The sequence below is a fragment of the Oncorhynchus nerka genome, linkage group LG8 (assembly GCF_034236695.1).
Source record: "Oncorhynchus nerka isolate Pitt River linkage group LG8, Oner_Uvic_2.0, whole genome shotgun sequence".
In the NCBI taxonomy this organism is placed as follows: domain Eukaryota; kingdom Metazoa; phylum Chordata; class Actinopteri; order Salmoniformes; family Salmonidae; genus Oncorhynchus; species Oncorhynchus nerka.
In genome coordinates, this window is record NC_088403.1 from 33,409,947 (window position 1) to 33,434,758 (window position 24,812).

General features: G+C 44.8%; 1 protein-coding gene across 1 annotated transcript in view; it reads right to left on the reverse strand.

Moving 5' to 3' along the window:
• The window catches only part of LOC115121707 (metabotropic glutamate receptor 8-like), a 334,747-nt gene that overhangs the window by 209,253 nt on the left and 100,682 nt on the right, over positions 1-24,812 (reverse strand). The window contains 1 exon segment of the mRNA XM_065021713.1: positions 19,833-20,049. Within this exon segment, the coding sequence (XP_064877785.1) occupies positions 19,833-20,049 (217 nt within the window).

Here is a 24,812-nt window from a genome sequence, read left to right on the forward strand (position 1 = left end):
CACAGATTTTCTATGGGATTAAGGTCTGGAGACTGGCTAGGCCACTCCAGGACCTTAATGTGCTTCTTCTTGAGCCACTCCTTTGTTGCCTTGGACGTGTGTTTTGGGTCATTGTCATGCTGGAATACCCATCCACGACCCATTTTCAATGCCATGGCTGAGGGAAGGAGGCTTTCACCCAAGATTTGACGGTACATGGCCCCGTCCATCGTCCCTTTGATGTGGTGAAGTTGTCCTGTCCCTTTAGGAGAAACCTCCCCCCCAAAGCATAATGTTTCCACCTCCATGTTTGACGGTGGGGATGGTGTTCTGGGGTCATAGGCAGCATTCCCCCTCCTCCAAACACAGAGAGTTGAGTTGATGCCAAAGAGCTCCATTTTGGTCTCATCTGACCACAACACTTTCACCCAGTTGTCCTCTGAATCATTCAGATGTTCATTGGCAAACTTCAGACAGGCATGTATATGTGCTTTCTTGAGCAGGTGAACCTTGCGGGCGCTGCAGGATTTCAGTCCTTCATGGCGTAGTGTGTTACCAATTGTTTTCTTGGTGACTATGGTCCCAGCTGGCTTGAGATCATTGACAATATCCTCCCGTGTAGTTCTGGGCTGATTCCTCACCGTTCTCATGATCATTGCAACTCCACGAGGTGAGATCTTGCATGGAGCCCCAGGCCGAGGGAGATTGACAGTTATTTTGTGTTTCTTCCATTTGCGAATAATCGCACCAACTGTTGTCACCTTCTCACCAAGCTGCTTGGCGATGTAGCCCATTCCAGCCTTGTGTATGTCTACAATCTTGTCCCTGACATCCTTGGAGAGCTCTTTGGTCTTGGCCATGGTGGAGAGTTTGGAATCTGATTGATTGCTTCTGAGGACAGGTGTCTTTTATACAGGTAACAAGCAGAGATTAGGAGCACTCCCTTTAAGAGTGTGCTCCTAATCTCAGCTCGTTATCTGTATAAAAGACACCTGGGAGCCAGAAATCTTTCTGATTGACAGGGGGTCAAATACTTATTTCCCCTCATTAAAACGCAAATCAAGTTATACAATTTTTGACATTCGTTTTTCTGGATTTTTTTGTTGTTATTCTGTCTCTCACTGTTTAAATAAACCTACCATTAAAATGATAGACTGGTCGTTTCTTTGTCAGTGGGCAAACGTACAGAATCAGCAGGGGATCACATACTTTTTCCCCTCACTGTACGTACACACACAGAAACACACAGACACACACACACAGACACGCATACAGACACAATAGAAGAGTCTCTATGGGTGCAGAGACTGCTGTCTGTCTGTGGTTGACCCTCTCCGTGTCTGTCTATAGGGAGAAAGGTGTGACAGCGCACAAAAAAAGAAGGGTTACTAAATAGTACCAGGTAGGGGTTCTTTGGCTTGTAACCATAGCGGAACCCTTTTTGAACATTCAATAAAGAACCCTGCTCATAAGGTTGTAAATGAAACGTGTACTGTATATAAAGAACCCTATCATATGGTTACAATAAGAGACATTCAAAAAGGTTGTAGTAGCACCAAAAAAAGGGTTCTGCTATGATTACAACCTTTTTGAGAATTATATAGAACCCTTTTTTTATGGTTCTTTATAGAACCTTTATGGAGAACGGTTCCATTTAAAAAAAATCCTCAATCTGAAAGGTTCTTTGTAGGTCCTTTTGAAGAACCATGAAACATGTTTTATGCTGGTCAGAAATATTCCGTAGGGGTTATTACTGTGTTACTTGACAAGTTATATCAAGTGGGCATCCTCTGGAACAGCTGGGAGTCCCTGGGGAGATCATTGAGAACCACTGACTGAGTTAGTCAATCATTCTTAATTGAGACAATACCAAATGTGAGTCTTTCACAGAACACCATCACTGGACATGGTCATACAGTGGGGAGAACAAGTATTTGATACACTGCCGATTTTGCAGGTTTTCCTACTTACAAAGCATGTAGAGGTCTGTCATTTTTTTATCATAGGTACACTTCAACTGTGAGAGACGGAATCTAAAACAAAACTCCAGAAAATCACATTGTATGATTTTTAAGTAATTAATTTGCATTTTATTGCATGATACATAATTATTTGATCACCTACCAACCAGTAAGAATTCTGGCTCTCACAGACCTGTTAGTTTTTCTTTAAGAAGTCCTCCTGTTCTCCACTCATTACCTGTATTAACTGCACCTGTTTGAACTCGTTACCGGTATAAAGACATTACTTGTCCACACACTCAATCAAACAGACTCCAACCTCTCCACAATGGCCAAGACCATAGAGCTATGTAAGGACATCAGGGATAAAATTTTAGACCTGCACAAGGCTGGGATGGGCTACAGGACAATAGGCAAGCAGCTTGGTGAAAAGGCAACAACTGTTGGCGCAATTATTCGAAAATTTACGGTCAATCACCCTCGGTCTGGGGCTCCATGCAAGATATCACCTAGTGGGGCATCAATGATCATGAGGAAGGTGAGGGATCAGCCCAGAACTACACGGCAGGACCTGGTCAATGACCTGAAGAGAACTGGGACCACAGTCTCAAAGAAAACCATTAGTAACACACTAGGCCATCATGGATTAAAATCCTGCAGCGCACACAAGGTCCCCCTGCTCAAGCCAGCGCATGTCCAGGCCCATCTGAAGTTTGCCAATGACCATCTGGATGGTCCAGAGGAGGAACGGGAGAAGGTCATGTGGTCTGATGAGACAAAAATAGAGCTTTTTGGTCTAAACTCCACTCGCCGTGTTTGGAGGAAGAAGAAGGATGAGTACAACCCCAAGAACAACATCCCAACCGTGAAGCATGGAGGTGGAAACATCATTCTTTGGGGATGCTTTTCTGCAAAGGGGACAGGATGACTGCACCGTATTAAGGGGAGGATGGATGGGACCATGTATCGCAAGATCTTGGCCAACAACCTCCTTCCCTCAGTAAGAGCATTGAAGATGGGTCATGGCTGGGTCTTCCAGCATGACAACCACCCGAAACACACAGCCAGGGCAACTAAGGAGTGGCTCCGTAAGAAGCATCTCAAGGTCCTGGAGTGGCCTAGCCAGTCTCCAGACCTGAAGCCAATAAAAAAATATTTGGAGGGAGCTGAAAGTCCGTATTGGCCAGTGACAGCCCCGAAACCTGAAGGATCTGGAGAAGGTCTGTATGGAGGAGTGGGCCAAAATCCCTGCTGCAGTGTGTGCAAACCTGGTCAAGAACTACAGGAAACTACAGGAAATCTCTGTAATTGCAAACAAAGGTTTCTCTACCAAATATTAAGTTCTGCTTTTCTGATGTATCAAATACTTATGTCATGCAATAAAATGCAAATTAATTACTTAAAAATCATACAATGTGTTTTAGATTGTGTTTCAGAATCAGCACATATTTAGACATACCGTAACACCAACGACTGTATCCGTGTGGTAAAACTGCCTTTATGGAGCTCATATTACTGACTTTAGTAATAGTCACAGTGAAAATGGATCATTTGATATTAGAACTACTGTCTAATGAACACAACAATGAACTCCACAACAACAAAGTCAAACCAGAGATGTCTGGCGACAATGAAAATGGAAATTAGTTTTCACCTTGAGACAAATTGAACTCTGCTGCGTTACTTGGTTACAAATGCTTGTTTTCCCACCCACCCACCCACCCAACCCACCTCTCTCTCTCTCTCTCTCTCTCTCTCCCCCCCTTTCTCTCAATTCAATTCAAGGGGCTTTATTGGCATGGGAAACATATGTTAACATTGCCAAAGCAAGATAAGTAGATGATAAAATAAAAGTGAAATAAACAATAAAAATGAAAGTTTCAAAACAATAAAGACATTCCAAATGTCATATTATGTATATATACAGTGTTATAACGATGTAAAAATGGTTAAAGTACAAAAGGGAAAATAAATCAACATATGGGTTGTATTTACAATGGTGTTTGCTCATCACTGGTTGCCCTTTTCTTGTGGCAACAGTAACACATCTTGATGCTGTGATGGTACACTGTGGTATTTCAACCAGTAGATATGGGAGTTAATCAAAATCGTGTTTGTTTTCGAATTCTTTGCGGATCTGTGTAATCTGAGGGAAATATGTGTCTCTAATATGGTCATACATTTGGCAGGAGGTTAGGAAGTGCAGCTCAGTTTCCACCTCATTTTGTGGGCAGTGTGCACATAGCCTGCCTTCTCTTGAGAGCCAGGTCTGCCTCCGTCGGCCTTTCTCAATAGCAAGGCTATGATCACTGAGCCTGTACATAGTCAAAGCTTTCCTTAAATTTGGGTCAGTTACAGTGGTCAAGTATTCTGCCACTGTGTACTCTCTGTTTATGGCCAAATAGCATTCTAGTTTGCTCTGTTTATTAAAATTGGTTTCCAATGTGTCAATGTTTTTATTGTCTCATGATTTGGCTGGGTATATTTGTGTTGCTATCCTGGGGCTCTGTGCGGTCTGTTTGTGAACAGAGCCCCAGGACCAGCTTGCTTAGGGGACTCTTCTCCAGGTTTATCTCTCTGTAGGTGATGGCTTTGTTATGGAAGGTTTGGAATCGCTTCCTTTTAGGTGGTTGTAGAATTAACCACTTCTGGGAAAATTGGAAAACACTAAACAAAAAATAACACAAAGAATTATCTATCCAAAATGGAGATGTATGTTTAAACCACTTCTCCAATATTTTTGGCACTATAACAAAGGACAAATAATAAAAACATATACATGATCAAAGAATCAACTATTAAAGACTACCAGAACCCACTTGATTCTCCAATTACCTTGAATGAACTAGAGGACAAAATATAAACACTCCAACCCAAAAAGGCATGTGGTGTTGATGGTATCCTCAATGAAATGATCAAATATACAGACAAAAAAAATCCAATTGGCTATACTAAACTATTTAACATCATCCTGATCACCCCAATCCACAAAAGTGGAGAGAAATCTGACCCCAATAACTATTGTGGGACATGCGTCAACAGCCACATTGGGAAAATCCTCTGCATTATCATTAACAGCAGACTCGTACATTTCCTCAGTGAAAACAATGCACTGAGCAAATGTCAAATTGGATTTTTATCAAATTATCGTATGACAGACCACATATTCACCCTGCACACCCTAAATAACAAACAAACAAACAAAGCCAAACAAAGGCAAAGTCTTCTCATGCTTTGTTGAGTTTTTTAAAAAGCCTTGAGGGCCTATTACACAAATTGATGGAAAGTGATGTTGGGGGAAAAACATAGGGTATTATAAAATCCATGTACACAAACAACAAGTGTGCTGTTAAAATAGGCAATAAGCACACACATTTCTTCCCACAGGGCCGTGGGATGAGACAGGGATGCAGCTTAAGCCCCACCCTCTTCAACATATATATCAACGAATTGGCGAGGGCACTAGAACAGTCTGCAGCACCCAGCCTCATCCTACTAGAATATGAAATGTCTACTGTTTGCTGATGATTTGGTGCTTCTGTCACCAACCAAGGAGGGCCTACAGCAGCACCTAGATCTTCTGCACAGATTCTGCAAGACCTGACAGTAAATCTCAGTAAGACAAAAATAATGGTGTTCCAGTCACCAGGACCACAGATACAAATTCCATATATACACTCTTGCCCTAGAGCACAAAAAAAAACGATACATACCTTGGCCTAAACATCAACGCCACAGGTAACTTCCACAAAGCTGTGAACGATCTGAGAGGCAAGGCAAGAAGGACATTCTATGCCATCAAAGGAACATAAGATTCTGGCAAATAATAAGGATCTGGCAAAAAATACTTAAATCAGTTATAGAACCCTTTGCCCTTTATGGTTGTGAGGTCTGGGGCCCGCTAATTATCAAAATCTCGAAAAGAGCCGTTTAGAGTCTATGAATTGTTCAATTACATTGCGCTGATTTCTGATGTGCTTTTCCATCTTTTTCCATAGTATATTTCTGTATTGTTTTAGTGATACACCATAGTGAAGGTGTAGACTCAGGTTTTCTCAGGTATGTTTTTGGTTGAAAAGGTTTCTCAATTTCTTTCTTAGGTTTTTGTATTGTTCATCAAACCAATATTTGTATGAACATAGCAATATTCAACAACTGAGACATAAACTAAACAAGTTCCACAGACATGTGACTAACAGAAATGGAATAATGTGTCCCTGAACAAAGGGCAGATCAAAAGCGGGGGTCAAAGTAACAGTCAGTAATCTGGTGTAGCCACCATCTGCATTAAGTACTGCAGTGCATCTCCTCCTCGTGGACTGCACCAGATTTGCCAGTTCTTGCTGTGAGATGTTACCACACTCTTCCAACAACGCACCTGCAAGCTCTCAGACATTTCTGGGGGGAATGGCCCTTAGCCCTCACCCTCCGATCCAACAAGTCCCAGACGTGCTCAATGGGATTGAGATCCGGGCTCTTTGCTAGCCATGGCAGAACACTGATATTCCTGTCTTGCGGGAAATCACGCACAGAACGAGCAGAATGGCTGGTGGCATTGTCATGCTGGAGGGTCATGTCAGGGTGAGCCTGCAGGAAGGGTACCACATGAGGGAGGAGGATTTTTTTCCCTGTAACGCACAGCGTTGAGATTGCCTGCAATGACAACAAGCTCAGTCCAATGAGGCTGTGACACACCGCCCCAGACCATGACGGATCCTCCACCTCCAAATCGATCCCGCTCCAGAGTAATGGCCTCGGTGTAACGCTCATTTCTTCGACGATAAACACAAGTCCGACCATCACCCCTGGTGAGACAAAACCGCGACTTGTCAGTGACGAGCACTTTTTGTCCAATGTTATTGTTCGTGTGGTTTGGTCTCAGACCAGTAAGTGTGAGCAGAGCCTGCTGAGCATCTGGTACATGCCATTGGCTTGGGCTAGTGTGAGAGTGGGGGTTGGGTCTGTTTGCCTGCTCAAGGCCTGTGCATATGTTCGACTTCCATGTTGCGGCCCTCTTTGCGGGGGTAGTGCATGGGGTGGGAGGGAGGGGCATAGGTATGATCTGAGGGGGCCTAAATGGGGTGTGGCATGGTTGACTTGGGGGATGTTGATTGGTTGGGGTGGAGGTGTGGCTGGTGGTGTTGTAGGCTGGATGTAGGTCCTCTCGGTGTGGGTCCTCTATGTGTAAGTTTGGGGGGGGTGGGTGCCGCAGGTCTGGGAGAGTGTCTCGCTGGTCTGGGCGGGTGTCTATTGATCTGTTGCTCTTGTGTGAAGTGTTGGGGCTTCGTTTGAGAACGATGTCCTTTAGGGTCCGGGCGAAGGTGGGAACTACTGCCTTGTATAGGTGGACCTGGTCATAAAGGCTGTTCATGTCCAGGGTGGAGTGGTGGGCCAGGTAAACATTTGGTTTTGAGGCACAGTCACAGGAAATGCTACCATACAGCGGGTAAATAGAAGTAAGGTGGAAGTCTTTGTGGTAGCAGGGTGGATATAACCACTTGTGCATTGGGGAACGTAGAAGAAGCTTTTTCAAACACTCTCTTGAGTGCTGTGGCCACCCTTTCCTGCTGTGCTCTCAGGTCATTTGGGCCTGTGTGTATTAATATGTGGCTAGCTGAACCTAGTTGGTCCTCAGGCAGAAGGTCTAGGGTGCGCTGGGTGTTTGGACACCATGTCCTCAGTGGGTGTGGGGGGGTTGTCAGGAGGGGTATCAGGGTGGCTGACAGGGGGGGGGGGATGCTCAGGGGGGGTGAGATCCCCTGGGCTTGGGGTTCTTCATTTGTCTGTCCAGCTGTGATGTCGACGTGGTCAGGGTCTGAGGTGGACTGTTCTGCTGTGGTGTCGAGAATTTGTCGGGAGCTGAGGTGGGCTGCTCTGCTCACTCCTCTGCGGGGGTGGCCAACTCTCTAGTGGGTTGTTCTCTGTCACACGCCATCCCCCTCACCCTCTCCTCCAGCAGTCTGATCCTCTCCTCTAGTGCTCTGTTCTTCTCCTGCTTCCTGTTGAAGTTGTCTCACCACAGTCCAGAGTGCAGATATGTCTCTCCCCACCTCCAGCTCTCCGGGTCTGGTTAAGGGGGTGTTGTTGTGCTGGACTGTTGTCTGGGTCTGTGCTGACTGTAGTGTAAACACCAGCTGTTCCAGCTCCACCTGCCTTACCTCCAACTGGGTGAATGTATCCTTCATTTCAATGAGGGAGTAGCACTCTGTGCTCGGAGGTTGACTTACTTTCTGCTTGGGGTGGCTTGTCTGTGGGGTTGTATAATGAAGAGGTCTGGTCTGACCTGCTCGGGTTTGGGGGTATCTTTCTCAAGGGAGAGCTTCTCCTGCTGAGCTAATTCTTTGATTAGGTGAAAGTCCAGCTGAAACTGTTTGGGGTTCCCCTGTACCAATACTGTTCCAGACTTATAGAGATTTATATTAGTTGACTCAGAGTCCTCGTTGTATAGTATCCTGAGTTTCCACCCCTTGGTAACAACCCCCTACCCCCCTTAACAGAGGGGTAGTGTGCTAATATAGCACTGTGTCATGCCAGGAGATGGTCTGTGTGGAAGATGAGGTTGCTGATTTTCCATAAAGAGCTTCATTTTGTGCTCTTTTTGTCTCTTATCGTTCTTTACATACACAGGGTACTGTATTTGAATTAACTCTGAACAGCGGGAGGCAGCTTCTAATGCCTCTCCATTTGGTTGGAGTAGACTGTGCGACTCTCATGCCATTGTTGGGCTAAAGGGCTTTGACATCTCTGACTTGACACGTCAGTGCTAATTGAGGTTGTATCAAGCCTAGCAGCCTTAATTTAGCATTCAGTCCTTATAAAGTTAATGTCATGTATTTTTCTTCTTGGCTTTTGGAAATAAAATATAGCTTCAGACTAAACATTACTCACTCCGTTCCAGGTTGGATGGTGTTTTCAGTTTATTTTGTTTTCCAGAGCATTTGCTGTATATCTTTGGAATAATAATCTTTAGTAGTTGTAAACCTTCCACGTGATTCCGTATTTCCGTCCAAAATCAGACGAAAGGTTTTGATTTGGAGTCAAGGTTATGTTGTAGAGGGTAGCATCCTGTTTGGGTCCCTGACAAAAACAATCCAAGTTTATCTAACTCTATTTTTTTAAGAACATGCTGAAAAATGCAGGAGCTCATCTGCTCATGACCTCTCCTCTCTCTCTCTCTCTGTGCTTTTCTGAGACAATGATGAATTACATCAGCCCCTACCCTTGATCCTCAGAAGCCCATAATCAAGGACAAGGATCTGGGAGAATAAAGCCAGCCGGGGGACAATGGCTGACAGTGAAGGATAGGCCTCCACTACGTTGTCAATGTCATCCTCTTCTTTCTATTTCTCCTCCTCCTCCTCCTCCTCCATATAAGCTCTCTACTCCCTCCATCATCAATCAACACAGCGTCTTATGCGGTGTCTCATACAGTGCTGTGTCGTGGCATGATGAACAGTCAGATAAAGACAGACACCTGTGTTTTAATCCACAACTGATCTGTGGGGACAGGGTGCCTGAAAACAAGGTTTCCACACACACGCACACACAAACACACACACACACACACACACACACACACACACACACACACACACACACACACGGCTTTAGGCTGACTCATACAATATTATGGTCTGTAAAATGAGTCAGACCTCCACCGTAGTTGAGGGACAGCGAGGATTTCAGACAGCAATGGAAATTAAAGTCTGGTGATTAAATCATTAAGTCCTACAAAGCTAATTAAATAGCTCGTTGAGATAACCATTTAATGAATGATTCTCAAAGAGATGTTTTGTCTTCGTTCGTCCATCTGTGGTGCTTTGAATTCCTCTCCCATGCCAGTTGAGCTGCTATAGAACAGTCATTGTGTGCTGGTGCTGGTATCTGTTCTCTGTTCAGGGCTGGTGACTAAAGCTCACAGTCCGTTACATTATGGAGATGTGGTTTCCCTAATCCCTGGAGGCTTACACACAAACACACACACGCACACACACACACTGGCTAAGAGCCCCGGCAGACACACAGGCTCTCTGGTCTCCAGTTCCCGGGGTTTATCCTCTCTTCTTCACCCCAGCAGGGACAACAGCAGGCTGGGGTGATGTAAAGTCAGAGAGTCCCTCTCCTGGTTATAATGGTTGGTTTAGGGTCAAAGCTCTACAGGCTGGCAGAAGGTTGTGCTGGGTTGCGTTAGGCTGTTGCCCTAGTGGCAGGTACTGAGCTGGGTTGTTGTCGCCTGGGGGACAGAGGCTGGGATAAGCTGGTGTTGCTCCAGGAGAAGGTAACTGATTCAGAGCCGTGTTCATTATTGCTGGCCCAGTCAGCTACTGCCTCTCTCTGCCAGATCTGACCAGGGGTCTGGAGGCAGAAGATGAAGATTTCCTTAATGATCATTAGAGAGAAAGGTGGCTGGAGGGTGTTGTCACTGTGTCCTTTCATTCACCAGCCATGGTGACTCATGGTCAGTTCCCTCCACTCCGTGTCAGCCCCTTGGTCAGGCCTGTCGAATGCCCGCCTGAGGCCTGTCATGACAGGCCATAGTCAGGGCCTCTGCCTGGATCTGTCTGGATGTCACTGGAGCTACTGCTCCGCAGTCTGGAGGTTTGGAGGCCCTGGCCTTCTCCAGGCACGTCTCTGAATCTGCCTGTCGGTCTGTCTGTGTAACAAGCATGCTCTGATACTAACTATTGGAGAGTGGAGGAGGAAGAGAAAAGGGGGAGAAGGGGAAAGGGGGTGCAGGAGGGGCGAGGAGAGGTTGTCGCTTTAGGCTATTCCACGAGGGCATGGGATCTTCTGTGGATCTCCTTCTGGTGATTCATTTAGGCAAAGCCTTACGGCCTGGATGATCATATCACTAGGCATATCCCTCCTCTAGCCACTAGGCACCTACTATTGCACAAGAGGAATAGGGTTATGTCTGTCCTAATGTCAACATCCTCCAAACGTATTACAAGCCATGCAGTATCCCTCCCCTGACATTACACATGGATGAATGCAGTGTCATGAACTGGCCTGATCTTGCCTCGAGGTGTGCACTACTACACAAGAGGTAGAGGCTAAGAGACAACAGGGTTAAATTAAGTCTGCTCTAAAGTCTAACATCCACCAACATCGGTGGGTCCTTCAAGAATGTCAGTCTCTAGTCAGCACTGTCATGTACTGGCCTCGTCTAGCCTTGAGGCATCCACTGCTACTCAACACGGAAAGGCAATGGGAGAGACGTTTGTCAACACACACACACACACACTAAACACGCACAAAGACAGGCCCACGCACACACACACACACACACACTAAACACACACACCGACAGGCGCGCACACACACAAACACACACACAAACACACACACACACACACACTAAACACTCACACCGACAGGCGCACGCACGCACACACACACACACACACACACACACACACACACACACACACACACACACACACAATCCACTGATGCTGGTCATTATAACTGTCAGTCTACAGCTGTCCCAGTCTCCCCACCACAATGAGGTCCAGTCATGTGGAACTGTTCAGGGAACGGTTCAGGCTCAGTGAACCTACGTTCATCCCTTGTTTGCTAATCATTTGCTGTTATTATCTTTTTTGGACGCATCTCGTCTGGGAGCCCTGGTTTGTTTGCTAAATGTGAATGGAATTAATTCCAGATAATCAAAGGTTAATGAACAAATGAAACAAAGGTCAATTGGATAGGTATTTATGAGAGGTTGTTACCAGAAGGGAGGCAGGGGAGCTGAGAGGAGACACACACACACACACACACACACACACACACAGAGGAAACAGAGATTGTTACTTGCTGAAACATGGTGCTCATTGTTGCATGTCTATTGACTTTCTCATCTGACTATCGTGTGACATTAGTTACTAGGCTAATTGGCTGTCTGTTAAATCTTCTGTCTCCCTCTCTGTGTGTGTGTGTGTGTGTGTGTGTGTGTGTGTGTGTGTGTGTGTGTGTGTGTGTGTGTGTGTGTGTGTGTGTGTGTGTGTGTGTGTGTGTGTGTGTGTGTGTGTGTGTGTGTGTGTGTGTGTGTGAATTCTCCATCTCTATGTTGTAATCCAAGTCTTATCCTACAGCTGGAGGAGAGCCTGTCATCTGGATGTCTGGACGGGAGAGAGAGAATACCTCCCATCTGGATCTCTCTACCTCCCATCTGGATCACTCTACCTCAACATCTCTCTCTCTCTCTCCATGTCGCATCTCTCTGTCTCTCCCTCTCTTTCACTCTATCCCTCTTCCTCTCGGTCTCTCAACCCCCCCCAGTCTCTTCCCTCTCTCTCTCGCCTTCTCTCTCATGCTCTCTCTCTCTCTCCCTCTCACTCCTTTCTCTCTTCTTCACACGCAGAAATAGGAAAATAGTGTACTACACTGTCACAACCTATAGTCAACCTGAATGCTCAAGGTCTTTCGTTCCCTCTCTAGTTCCCTCTCGGTCTCTCCTACTTTCACTCCCTCGCTTTCCCCTGCCTCACGCAAGAGGAGAGAGTCAGCTAGTTAAAATGGACACACCATTGCCTCTCTCTACAGACATCCCCCATCATCCCATCATTAATGGTTAGGTGCATCTTACACGTTATGGTGAAAACATCCTTAATATGCCTAAAGGGAGCTGAGACGTGCTTCACGAACACAAACACAACTTCACGAACACAAACACAACGTCTCTGGAATCATAACTCCTCGATTAAACAGCAATTACCACAGCTGCTCAGTAGCAGCACGCAGGGAGGAGCGTAAGCGGTGGTGGCAGTCATCATAGTAATAATAATATGAAATAATATTAAATCACCTAACAATCACTCCTTAATTCAATCACTGGCAATGAGAGAGAGAGAGAGAGAGAGAGAGAGAGAGAGAGAGAGAGAGAGAGAGAGAGAGAGAGAGAGAGAGAGAGAGAGAGAGAGAGAGAGAGAGAGAGAGAGAGAGAGAGAGAGAGAGAGAGAGAGAGAGGATGGTTGGTCTTATGACACCTGTCATTACTTTTCTCCTCCTCCCAGGTTCTCTTCATTAAAACCCCTTCAGAAGGACAGTCAGTCGACTTCTCTCTCCTCTCAGACTCCTCACACACATGCATGTAGGCACATACACGTGTACGCGCAAACATGTGTGTGTGTCCAGAGACCGCCACAGACAGGGTAGTGGGAGGATCATGGTGTGTGAGGAAAATTACGCATTTACCTGATTTAAAAAAAAAAGTTAACAATGAATACTTAACAAATAGTAAGACATTTCTGCTCTACTAATGCTGTGTTTTTATGGTCTCCACTCTAGCTCCCTGCAGCTAATCTGGGTGTATGGTCAATAATGGGTTTTACTAGAGATAGTTTAGGAGTAGAACAATCCCTCATTGCTCTTAAGTGAAGTATCCTTGGGCATGATTGTTTGTTTGCCAGTTGTGGGCAACCAAAAGTCCAGACGCGTGGTAGTGAGTCGATCAGAGTAGGATTGGTGAAGTTGGTGTGGAGTGTAGGACGAGAGCGCAGCTTGGTGAAGCTCATTGAACAAGGGACTTATTGTGCAGGTGACGCCTTGGGGAATCTGACTTGGGGAAAATTCAAATTACAATGTGCAGTGTTTGGATAAAATGTGATGTAATAAAAGAATTTCAGGAAAATATCATTCATTTATATTAAACTCGCCAGATCTGTTTCCAAATCAACGAATATCGATTCAACTCATTCACCGTAAGTTTCCCTTTGTGCAAATCTTTACAAAGAAACACTTGGATGAACTTTAAGGCTATTTTCCGGTAATGGTGTCGTTTTTAGTGCCAGATGTTAAGACTACACACCATTATAATTGGGTTATTTACTTATCATTTCAATTGTCACGTTGTATAATGATAGGAGGCGGGCGCAAGGAATACGAACTAGTTTATTTTATTTCACTACCCAAAATAGTGTACGTCATAAACATGACGGGAACGAAGCCCAAAACAAACACATATACAGCATATATAAAGTTGAAGTCTGAAGTTTACATACACCTTAGCCAAATACATTTATACTGTACACATAATTGTGTAGAATGTAAAGAAGAATCTATAATGCAAGTTCTGGAAATCAACAAGGTCTCGGTGGCGAGGGTAGTTTAAGAATGCATACAGAATGTTAAGCATCGTTATGAACTGCCATTTTGTTTTTGCATTTTTGCCAGAGGGAATATAATAGATTTTTGTGTTGACGCCGGTTTATTTAAATGGCTAGAGCAAAAAAAGTCTTAAAATGCTACTGATGATAATGAAAAGAATGAAATAATCCTAGTAAAAATTCCCTGTCAGAGGTCAGTTAGGATCACCACTTCATTTTAAAATGTGAAATGTCAGAATAATAGTAGAGAGAAGGATTTATTTCAGCTTTTATTCATTTTATCACATTCCCCATGGGTCAGAAGTTTACATACACTCAATTAGTATTTGGTAGCATTACCTTTAAATTGTTTAACTTGGGTCAAACGTTTCGGGTAGCCTTCCACAAGCTTCCCACAATAAGTTGGGTGAATTTTGGCCCATTCCTCCTGACAGAGCTGGTGTAACTGAAGCAGGTTTGTAGGCCTCCTTGCTCGCACACGCTTTTTCAGTTCTGCCCACAAATGTTCTATAGGATTGAGGTCAGGGCTTTGTGATGGCCACTTCAATACCTTGACTTTGTTGTCCTTAAGCCATTTTGCCACAACTTTGGAAGTATGCTTGGGGTCATTGTCCATTTGGAAGACCCATTTGCGACCAAGCTTTAACTTCCTTACTGATGTCTTGAGATATTGATTCAATATATATTTTGTGAAGTGCACCAGTCCCTCCTGCAGCAAAGCACCCCCACAACATGATGCTGCCACCCCCGTGCTTCACGGTTGGGATGGTGTTCTTCGCTTTAAAAGCCTTCCCCTTTTTCCTCCAAACATAACGATGGTCATTATAGCCAAATAGTTATATTTTTGTTTCATCAGACCAGAGGACATTTCTCCAAAAAGTATGATATTTGTCCCCATGTGCAATTGCATATCGTAGTCTGGCTTTTTTTATGGCGTTTTTGGAGCAGTGGCTTCTTCCTTGCTGAGCGGCCATTCAGGTTATGTCGATATAGGACTCGTTTTACTGTGGATATAGATACTTTCGTACCTGTTTCCTCCAGCATCTTCACAAGGTCCTTTGCTGTTGTTCTGGGATGGATTTGCACTTTTCACACCAAAATACGTTCATCTCTAGGAGACAGAACGCGTCTCCTTCCTGAGCGGTATGACGGCTGCGTGGTCCCATGGTGTTTATACTTGCTTACTATTGTTTGTACAGATGTACGTGGTACCTTCAGGCATTTGGAAATTGCTCCCAAGGATGAACCAGACTTGTGGAGGTCTACCATTTTTTTTTCTGAGGTCTTGGCTGATTTCTTTTGATTTTCCCATAATGTCAAGCAAAGAGGCACTGAGTTTGAAGGTAGGCCTTCAAGTACATCCACAGGTACACCTCCAATTGACTCAAATGATGTCAATTAGCCTATCAGAAGCTTCTAAAGCCATGACATAATTTTCTGGAATTTTCCAAGCTGTTTAAAGGCACAGTCAACTTAGTGTATGTAAACTTCTGACCCATTGGAATTGTGATAGAGTGAATTATAAGTGAAATAATCTGTCTGTTAACAATTGTTGGAAAAATTACTTGTGTCATGCACACAGTAGATGTCCTAACCGACTTGCCAAAACTATAGTGTGTTAACAAGAAATTTGTGGAGTGGTTGAAAAACAAGTATAAATGACTCCAACCTAAGTGTATGTAAACTTCTGACTTCAACTGTATATGTAGCACAGGGCTGTAAACCAAACAAAGAACAAGGTGTAAACCTCTAATAAATACACGGAACGAGACCCGTAACAACAAGTGCACACTAACACGTTAACACGGAAACCAATACAACAAAGCACAGGTCCTCACAAGACCAACGGACATGAAACAATAATCAACTAGGACAATGGGGAACAGAGGGCACATACATACACATACTAATCAGTGGGAATGGGAACCAGGTGTGCGTAATGAGACAAGACAGTCCGGGGTTGGTGGTAATGATCCAGTTCAGTGACGCCTAGAAGGCAGGTTACGTAGACCTCCGGAGCTGGTGAACGGAATGAGCAGCATTACCAGGGGAATCCATGACGCCAATAGCATTGGGTCTATGTTACTTACTAAAATCTGGATTTCTGATTGTAATTCAACAATTGCAAGTCTTTGTTTTATTCCCTGTAGCCTAATCAGAAGAGACAGTTACCGACATCTAATGAATTCTGGTAATAGCTGATTGGCAATTGCGATAGAGCTGTGGCAATGATCAGAATTGAGAACTGAGCATAGGTCTTAATTACTGCATGATAAAACAAGGCTACAGCGGCGATGAATTGAAGTTGTGGGCAGGAAGAGGCTCTCGTTTTGTGAAATGTAATAAGTGTAAAGCAGACAGAGGAGAATGTTGTCAAGTTTATTTTTAAACTTACGATAGAGGTAAACCCAGAATGTTGTTTGAGAATGTTTTCATTTTGTGTGTTTTTTTTCTACTGGTAAGAATAGGTGAGTTTCCATGTTTTAGTCCGTGGGCGTAAGCGACTGGTGCTCACTGAAATGGAGTGGGCTGTAAGGGACGAAGTGGGTTAAGTTTGGTGTAGAGGTATGATGAAGTCGAAGGCGGAAACGTTCTTTGACCGTTTCTGATTATTGCTGCTCGGTTTTGTAGTTTAGGTAACACCAGTGAATTGAAGCAGGAAGGTGATGTCATTTAAAACGATAATCTGTTTCCATTACGTGGAACAGTGTCAACTATTTAAAGTGAATGTTTTAGTATTGAATATTGATCTGACAGCGCACATTTTTTGAAGGGCCTAGATTTGTTAAAACATATTTTAGATTTTGACTAAATTAATTAAACAGGTTCAAATGAGGTCGACAGTGTGATAGGAGAGTTGGTCAACTGTGCCCGTAATTGATTTAGACTTGTCTAAGATTGTTTATTTGGTGTATCGGGTTATAAATATAGTAATTTAGACTAATAATGCATTGGGATACTGTAATTATAATCCTGATGAGAAAGATAATGCTAGAATTACAAGATTAATGTAATGTTTGTTAATATAAATGTATGTTAGTATAAATGTACATGGATGTGTGTTAAATGGAGGGTTTTAACTTTGAGTGATAGAACCAATGTGAATCACTGAAGAATGTTATTCTACATTTTGGTTGGATAATTAATTGGGTTTTGATTATGATTTGGAAACTGAATGATTTTCAAAAACTGACTAATTGATTTAAGTACATTTTTAGTATGTTAATAACTATATGAGTGGAGCAATTCATGTATTTTGGATTGATTGGAGAATGGAGAGGGTGAACTCTGATCCTGAGAATGAAACTGATCCTAATCTATTTGAACTATATCCAATACCAAATGACATTTTTGATGATAACGTTAATACTCAGGAACTATAGCAGGTTTACGCCAATGGCACATAGAGTCCATAAGCATTGCCTTATAAATAGTGGGATCATGATGCTTGTCCTGGGTCATGTTCATTAGGCACTAAACAGAATACATTTTACTTAAACCGGGAGTCACTACCTGGATTTGTCCAACACAATATGCTATTTTTAGTTTCTACAGATGGTGCTATAGGGATGGAAATGGATATTTCCAGCATGCTGACCAATGGGAGTGTGCTCAGTATGATCATAATGATTTGTATTAATGTCTTTTTAAAACTCTTCATTCTCTGTTAAGTTGAGGGACATCTCAAAATGGTGGAATGTGAAAATGACATATTACCTGATTTCTTTGATATTAATAGTTAACAATGAATACTTAACAAATAGTAAGACATTTCTGTTCTACTAATGCTGTGTTTTTATGGTCTCCACTCTAGCTCCCTGCAGCTAATCTGGGTGTATGGTCAATGATGGGTTTTACTAGAGATAGTTTAGGAGTAGAACAATCCCTTATTGTCTCAAAATCATCCTTGCATCTGGGAGACTAAGCCAGGTGGGGGTTAAAACAACACCGGGTGCAAATAACCACAATATGTACCCAAAGTGGCTCGTGGTGCCCCCCAATCTGCATGGGAGGGGTGGAACCAGCCATGACTAAGCATTCTTAGTGTCAGCTATATAAGAACAAACATTATCTGTTAAGGTGAAAATATGGTTGAAATGACTAATTATGTATACATCCCAATCAGAAACTGACTAGTACGGTACATGTGAGTTTTCCCTCTTGCCCCCTTTCCCAATTGTATATAATGTAGTCAGGAGTTAGTAACAATAGGTCTGTTCCTTAGTTCATTCAGTTGTACAAATCTCCAGGTGGTGGGAACGGGCCATCTCCAAATGGTCGGGAATGTTGATTTATGCTGACTGGCCTTGACTTCGTGCTGATAACGCGGAGGCTTGAAAGTTAGAGGGGCCCTCTGTTTGTGAAACGGAACGTTTGGAAAACGCTGACGTCATTTTCAGTTTATAACCTGTGGAAATGTGTGTAAGCATTCAGTACTCTCTGGAATTAAACGCTCTTTACCTGGCTTTTAAGACTGGTCTCGATCTACTTCATGCATAATTAATGAACTTACAATTCATTAATGAATTAGAAATGAGTGCTAATTGATTTTGGCAATTAAAGCAAAGTAATTTAGAATTCCTCTATCATAAGGTTAAGCCTCAACAACACATTTTAGAGTGTGGGGACGACAGCTTCATTATTGCAATAATTAATTGATATTAAATAAAGATATGTGTTTGAAGAAATTACAAAGTCTCTCTCAAGAAGAATTTTCACGACAGGTGTTAGTATTACTCCACAACTAGAATACAATACACAGTGTAGTGGAATTAAAGCTGTCCGCTCGGGAGCAGGAAACAAGGAATGGACATTTACTTCATTCTAACCACTTAGGACTGTAATTTGCCCCCTACCCAGAGCCTACTGAATGAAATATGTTCGTTTGAGTGTGTGGATCTGCAGGGTATTCTCGTTTAGCTTTTAAATGTGTTGCTCAGCATCGTATCAAATGGACAGACATACAGACAGCTCCACTGCTGATGTTCGGGCCTGCTTCTTTCCTCTTCATCCTCTCCCTTTCCCCTCCTCCCCCCCCCCTCCTCCCCCTCACCCCTCCAGCCATGTCAACATCTGCACAGCCCTAGCAAGGCTAAACATCTGAACAGCTGACTGTTCACTGTCACAGCACACAGCCCTTAGCACAGCACAGCACAGCAGGGAAGAGAGCAGCACAACAACTAAACCCACAGTATAGAAACCCAGTCAAGTCACACAGTAGAAACTAGCAGCATTGCTTACGGCAGTAAAGCACAATGCTCACTGATGTATATCTGTGAGTTTTGGGGGAAATTCACGTGTCTGAATTGACTGTTTGAATGTGGTGTCTGAATTGATGCCATATTCCCCAAGCAAACATTATGCATTTCAGTATATGGGAGATGAGGTGTCATTTGATGTTTCCCTTCTCACACTAAGAAAAAGAGACATCAGTGATTGCTGGCAAACCCGAGCACTCTCAACAAACACACAGAGACAAGTTAAAACCACTAGAGACTTTATCTGATGAAATCAGTGTTTTTTTATGCTGACTAACTGTCAATCTGTAGCTGACAGATACTATCTGACAGTTAATATCACTGATGTTTTTAAACAGATATGTTTGAGACTGCCATTTACTAGGGCAGCTACTGTTGTTCAGAGTTCCACAGAGAGCCATCACTGAAGAGAGATGTCCAAACGCTCAAGAATTGTAGACTGTGTTCACTGTGATCAAGATTCAGCACCTCCATTCAGTACTGTCTGTATGAGAGTGTCTTGAGCATGTTTTCGCTATTCCACGTACCTGTTTCCCGGGAGATCTGCACGAAGGCCTCGACACCGCTCTCGCCGTAGTTCCCCTCGGAGGCGAGCGTGGACACGTAGTTCCATCCCATCGCCGTGACGATGTCCATCATTGCCTGGGCCTGGTAGGAGTCCGGAGGAACGACGCGGGAGAAGAAGTCATACCTCGTGTTGTCACTGAGCTCCGGGGCCGTGGACGCATAGCTGATCTGAGGGATCTGAGGAGAGAGAAAAGAGGAACGGGGTGAGTTAGGACGGAGAAGGAGAGGAGAAGGTGTTTAACATGTTATAACTTAGATTGGAAGCCAAGGACACGCATAAATGATCTGAGGGGATTCTGAGGAAAGACAGAGTAAGCCGAGAGATGAAGGGATGCGTTGAGATAGATGAGAGTAGAAATTGCGTCACTCTTCAGAGGATAGGGGGACAGAATGAGAGGGTAATTACTGATAGCGTGGCACTGAAGAAATGGAGATAGATTACACTAGCCAGAGGTCATATTCCATCCAAGTGGTTTGTCAGAGACCAGACAGCCCAGCTGAAAGAGCCCCAGAACAGCACAGACCCCAGCCAATGTGCCTGAGAGAGAGAGGCAGAGAAGCTAGGCAGGAGAGCCCCAGACAGGAGAAAGGCTGGGGTATGAAGGTAGGCAGGGAGGCTGACAGAGGCTTGGATAGAGCGGTAGAGAAAGGATTGGATTTGGAGGTATAAAGAGAAGAGAGAGGCTTGGATAGGGAGGTAGAAATAGAGAGGCTTGGATAGGGACGTAGAAATAGAGAGGCTTGGATAGGGACGTAGAAATAGAGAGGCTTGGATAGGGAGGTAGAAAGAGAGGCTAGGATAGGGAGGTAGAAAGAGAGGCTTGGATAGGGAGGTAGAAAGAGAGGCTTGGATAGGGAGGTAGAAAGAGACAGGCTTGGATAGGGAGGTAGAAAGAGAGGCTTGGATAGGGAGGTAGAAAGAGAGGCTTGGATAGGGAGGTAGAGAGAGAGGCTTGGATAGGGAGGTAGAGAGAGAGGCTTGGATAGTGAGGTAGAAAGAGAGAGGCTTGGATAGGGAGGTAGAAAGAGAGAGGCTTGGATAGGGAGGTAGAAATAGAGAGGCTTGGATAGGGAGGTAGAAAGAGAGGCTTGGATAGGGAGGTAGAAATAGAGAGGCTTGGATAGGGAGGTAGAAAGAGAGAGGCTTGGATAGGGAGGTAGAAAGAGAGAGGCTTGGATAGGGAGGTAGGAAGAGAGAGGCTTGGATAGGGAGGTAGAAATAGAGAGGCTTGGATAGGGAGGTAGAAATAGAGAGGCTTGGATAGGGAGGTAGAGAGAGAGAGGCTTGGATAGGGAGGTAGAAATAGAGAGGCTTGGATAGGGAGGTAGAAAGAGAGGCTTGGATAGGGAGGTAGAAAGAGAGGCTTGGATAGGGAGGTAGAAAGAGAGGCTAGGATAGGGAGGTAGAAAGAGAGGCTTGGATAGGGAGGTAGAAAGAGAGGCTTTGATAGGGAGGTAGAAAGAAAAAGGCTTGGATAGGGAAGTAGAAAGAGAGAGGCTTGGATAGGGAGGTAGAAAGAGAGGCTTGGATAGGGAGGTAGAAATAGAGAGGCTTGGATAGGGAGGTAGAAAGAGAGAGGCTTGGATAGGGAGGTAGAAATAGAGAGGCTTGGATAGGGAGGTAGAAAGAGAGGCTTGGATAGGGAGGTAGAAAGAGAGAGGCTTGGATAGGGAGGTAGAAAGAGAGGCTTGGATTGGGAGGTAGAAAGAGAGGCTTGGATAGGGAGGTAGAAAGAGAGAGGACTGGGTAGGGAGGTAGAAAGAGAGAGGCTTGGATAGGGAGGTAGAAATAGAGAGGCTTGGATAGGGAGGTAGAAAGAGAGGCTTGGATAGGGAGGTAGAAAGAGAGAGGCTTGGATAAGGAGGTAGAAAGAGAGGCTTGGATAGGGAGGTAGAAATAGAGAGGCTTGGATAGGGAGGTAGAAAGAGAGGCTTGGATAGGGAGGTAGAAAGAGAGGCTTGGATAGGGAGGTAAAAAAGAGAGGCTTGGATAGGGAGGTAGAAAGAGAGGCTTGGATAGGGAGGTAGAGAGAGAGGCTTGGATAGGGTGGTAGAAAGAGAGAGGCTTGGATAGTGAGGTAGAAAGAGAGAGGCTTGGATAGGGAGGTAGAAAGAGAGAGGCTTGGATAGGGAGATAGAAAGAGAGGCTTGGATAGGGGGTAGAAATAGAGAGGCTTGGATAGGGGGTAGACAGAGAGGCTTGGATAGGGAGGTAGAAAGAGAGAGGCTTGGATAGGGAGGTAGAAAGAGAGAGGCTTGGATAGGGAGGTAGAAAGAGAGGCTTGGATAGGGAGGTAGAAAGAGAGAGGACTGGGTAGGGAGGTAGAAAGAGAGAGGCTTGGATAGGGAGGTAGAAATAGAGAGGCTTGGATAGGGAGGTAGAAAGAGAGGCTTGGATAGGGAGGTAGAAAGAGAGAGGCTTGGATAAGGAGGTAGAAAGAGAGGCTTGGATAGGGAGGTAGAAATAGAGAGGCTTGGATAGGGAGGTAGAGAGAGAGAGGCTTGGATAGGGAGGTAGAAATAGAGAGGCTTGGATAGGGAGGTAGAAAGAGAGGCTTGGATAGGGAGGTAGAAAGAGAGGCTTGGATAGGGAGGTAGAAAGAGAGGCTTGGATAGGGGGTAGACAGAGAGGCTTGGATAGGGGGTAGACAGAGAGGCTTGGATAGGGAGGTAGAAAGAGAGGCTTGGATAGGGAGGTAGAAAGAGAGATGCTTGGATAGGAGAGGTAGAAAGAGAGAGAGGCTTGGATAGGAGAAAGAGAGGCTAGGAGGTAGAAGGAAAGAGGCTTGGATAGGGAAGTAGAAAGAGAGAGGCTTGGATAGGGAGGTAGAAAGAGAGGCTTGGATAGGGAGGTAGAAAGAGAGGCTTGGATAGGGAGGTAGAAAGAGAGAGGCTTGGATAGGGAGGTAGAAAGAGAGAGGCTTGGATAGGGAGGTAGAAAGAGAGAGGCTTGGATAGGGAGGTAGAAATAGAGAGGCTTGGATAGGGAGGTAGAAAGAGAGAGGCTTGGATAGGGAGGTAGAAAGAGAGGCTTGGATAGGGAGGTAGAAAGAGAGAGGCTTGGATAGGGAGGTAGAAAGAGAGGCTTGGATAGGGAGGTAGAGAGAGAGGCTTGGATAGGGAGGTAGAGAGAGAGGCCTGGATAGGGAGGTAGAAAGAGAGAGGCTTGGATAGGGAGGTAGAAAGAGAGAGGCTTGGATATGGAGGTAGAAAGAGAGGCTTGGATAGGGAGGTAGAAAGAGAGGCTTGGATAGGGAGGTAGAAAGAGAGAGGCTTGGATAGGGAGAAAGAAAGAGAGGCTTGGATAGGGAGGTAGAAATAGAGAGGCTTGGATAGGGAGGTAGAAAGAGAGGCTTGGATAGGGAGGTAGAAAGAGAGAGGCTTGGATAGGGAGGTAGAAAGAGAGAGGCTTGGATAGGGAGGTAGAAAGAGAGGCTTGGATATGGAGGTAGAAAGAGAGGCTTGGATAGGGAGGTAGAAAGAGAGGCTTGGATAGGGAGGTAGAAAGAGAGAGGCTTGGATAGGGAGGTAGAAAGAGAGAGGCTTGGATAGGGAGGTAGAAAGAGAGGCTTGGATAGGGAGGTAGAAAGAGAGGCTTGGATAGGGAGGTAGAAAGAGAGGCTTGGATAGGGAGGTTGGAGAAAGAAAGAGGCTTGGATAGGGAGGTAGAAAGAGAGGCTTGGATAGGGAGGTAGAAAGAGAGAGGCTTGGATAGGGAGGTAGAAAGAGAGAGCTTGGATAGGGAGGTAGAAAGAGAGAGGCTTGGATAGGGAGGTAGAAAGAGAGGCTTGGATAGGGAGGTAGAAAGAGAGGCTTGGATAGGGAGGTAGAAAGAGAGGCTTGGATAGGGAGGTAGAAAGAGAGAGCTTGGATAGGGAGGTAGAAAGAGAGAGGCTTGGATAGGGAGGTAGAAAGAGAGAGGCTTGGATAGGGAGGTAGAAAGAGAGAGGCTTGGATAGGGAGGTAGAAAGAGAGGCTTGGATAGGGGGTAGAAATAGAGAGGAGGGATAGGGAGGTAGAAAGAGAGAGCTTGGATAGGGAGGTAGAAAGAGAGAGGCTTGGATAGGGAGGTAGAAAGAGAGGCTTGGATAGGGAGGTAGAAAGAGAGAGGCTTGGATAGGGAGGTAGAAAGAGAGGCTTGGATAGGGAGGTAGAAAGAGAGGCTTGGATAGGGAGGTAGAAATAGAGAGGCTTGGATAGGGAGGTAGAAAGAGAGGCTTGGATAGGGAGGTAGAAAGAGAGGCTTGGATAGGGAGGTAGAAAGAGAGGCTTGGATAGGGAGGTAGAAAGAGAGGCTTGGATAGGGAGGTAGAAAGAGAGGCTTGGATAGGGAGGTAGAAAGAGAGGCTTGGATAGGGAGGTAGAAAGAAGAGGCTTGGATAGGGAGGTAGAAAGAGAGAGGCTTGGATAGGGAGGTAGAAAGAGAGAGGCTTGGATAGGGAGGTAGAAAGAGAGAGGCTTGGATAGGGAGGTAGAAAGAGAGAGGCTTGGATAGGGAGGTAGAAAGAGAGGGCTTGGATAGGGAGGTAGAAAGAGAGGCTTGGATAGGGAGGTAGAAAGAGAGAGCTTGGATAGGGAGGTAGAAAGAGAGAGCTTGGATAGGGAGGTAGAAAGAGAGGCTTGGATAGGGAGGTAGAAGAAAGAGAGGCTTGGATAGGGAGGTAGAAAGAGAGGCTTGGATATGGAGGTAGAAAGAGAGGCTTGGATAGGGAGGTAGAAAGAGAGGCTTGGATAGGGAGGTAGAAAGAGAGGCTTGGATAGGGAGGTAGAAAGAGAGGCTTGGATAGGGAGGTAGAAAGAGAGGCTTGGATAGGGAGGTAGAAAGAGAGAGGCTTGGATAGGGAGGTAGAAAGAGAGAGGCTTGGATAGGGAGGTAGAAAGAGAGGCTTGGATAGGGAGGTAGAAAGAGAGGCTTGGATAGGGAGGTAGAAAGAGAGGCT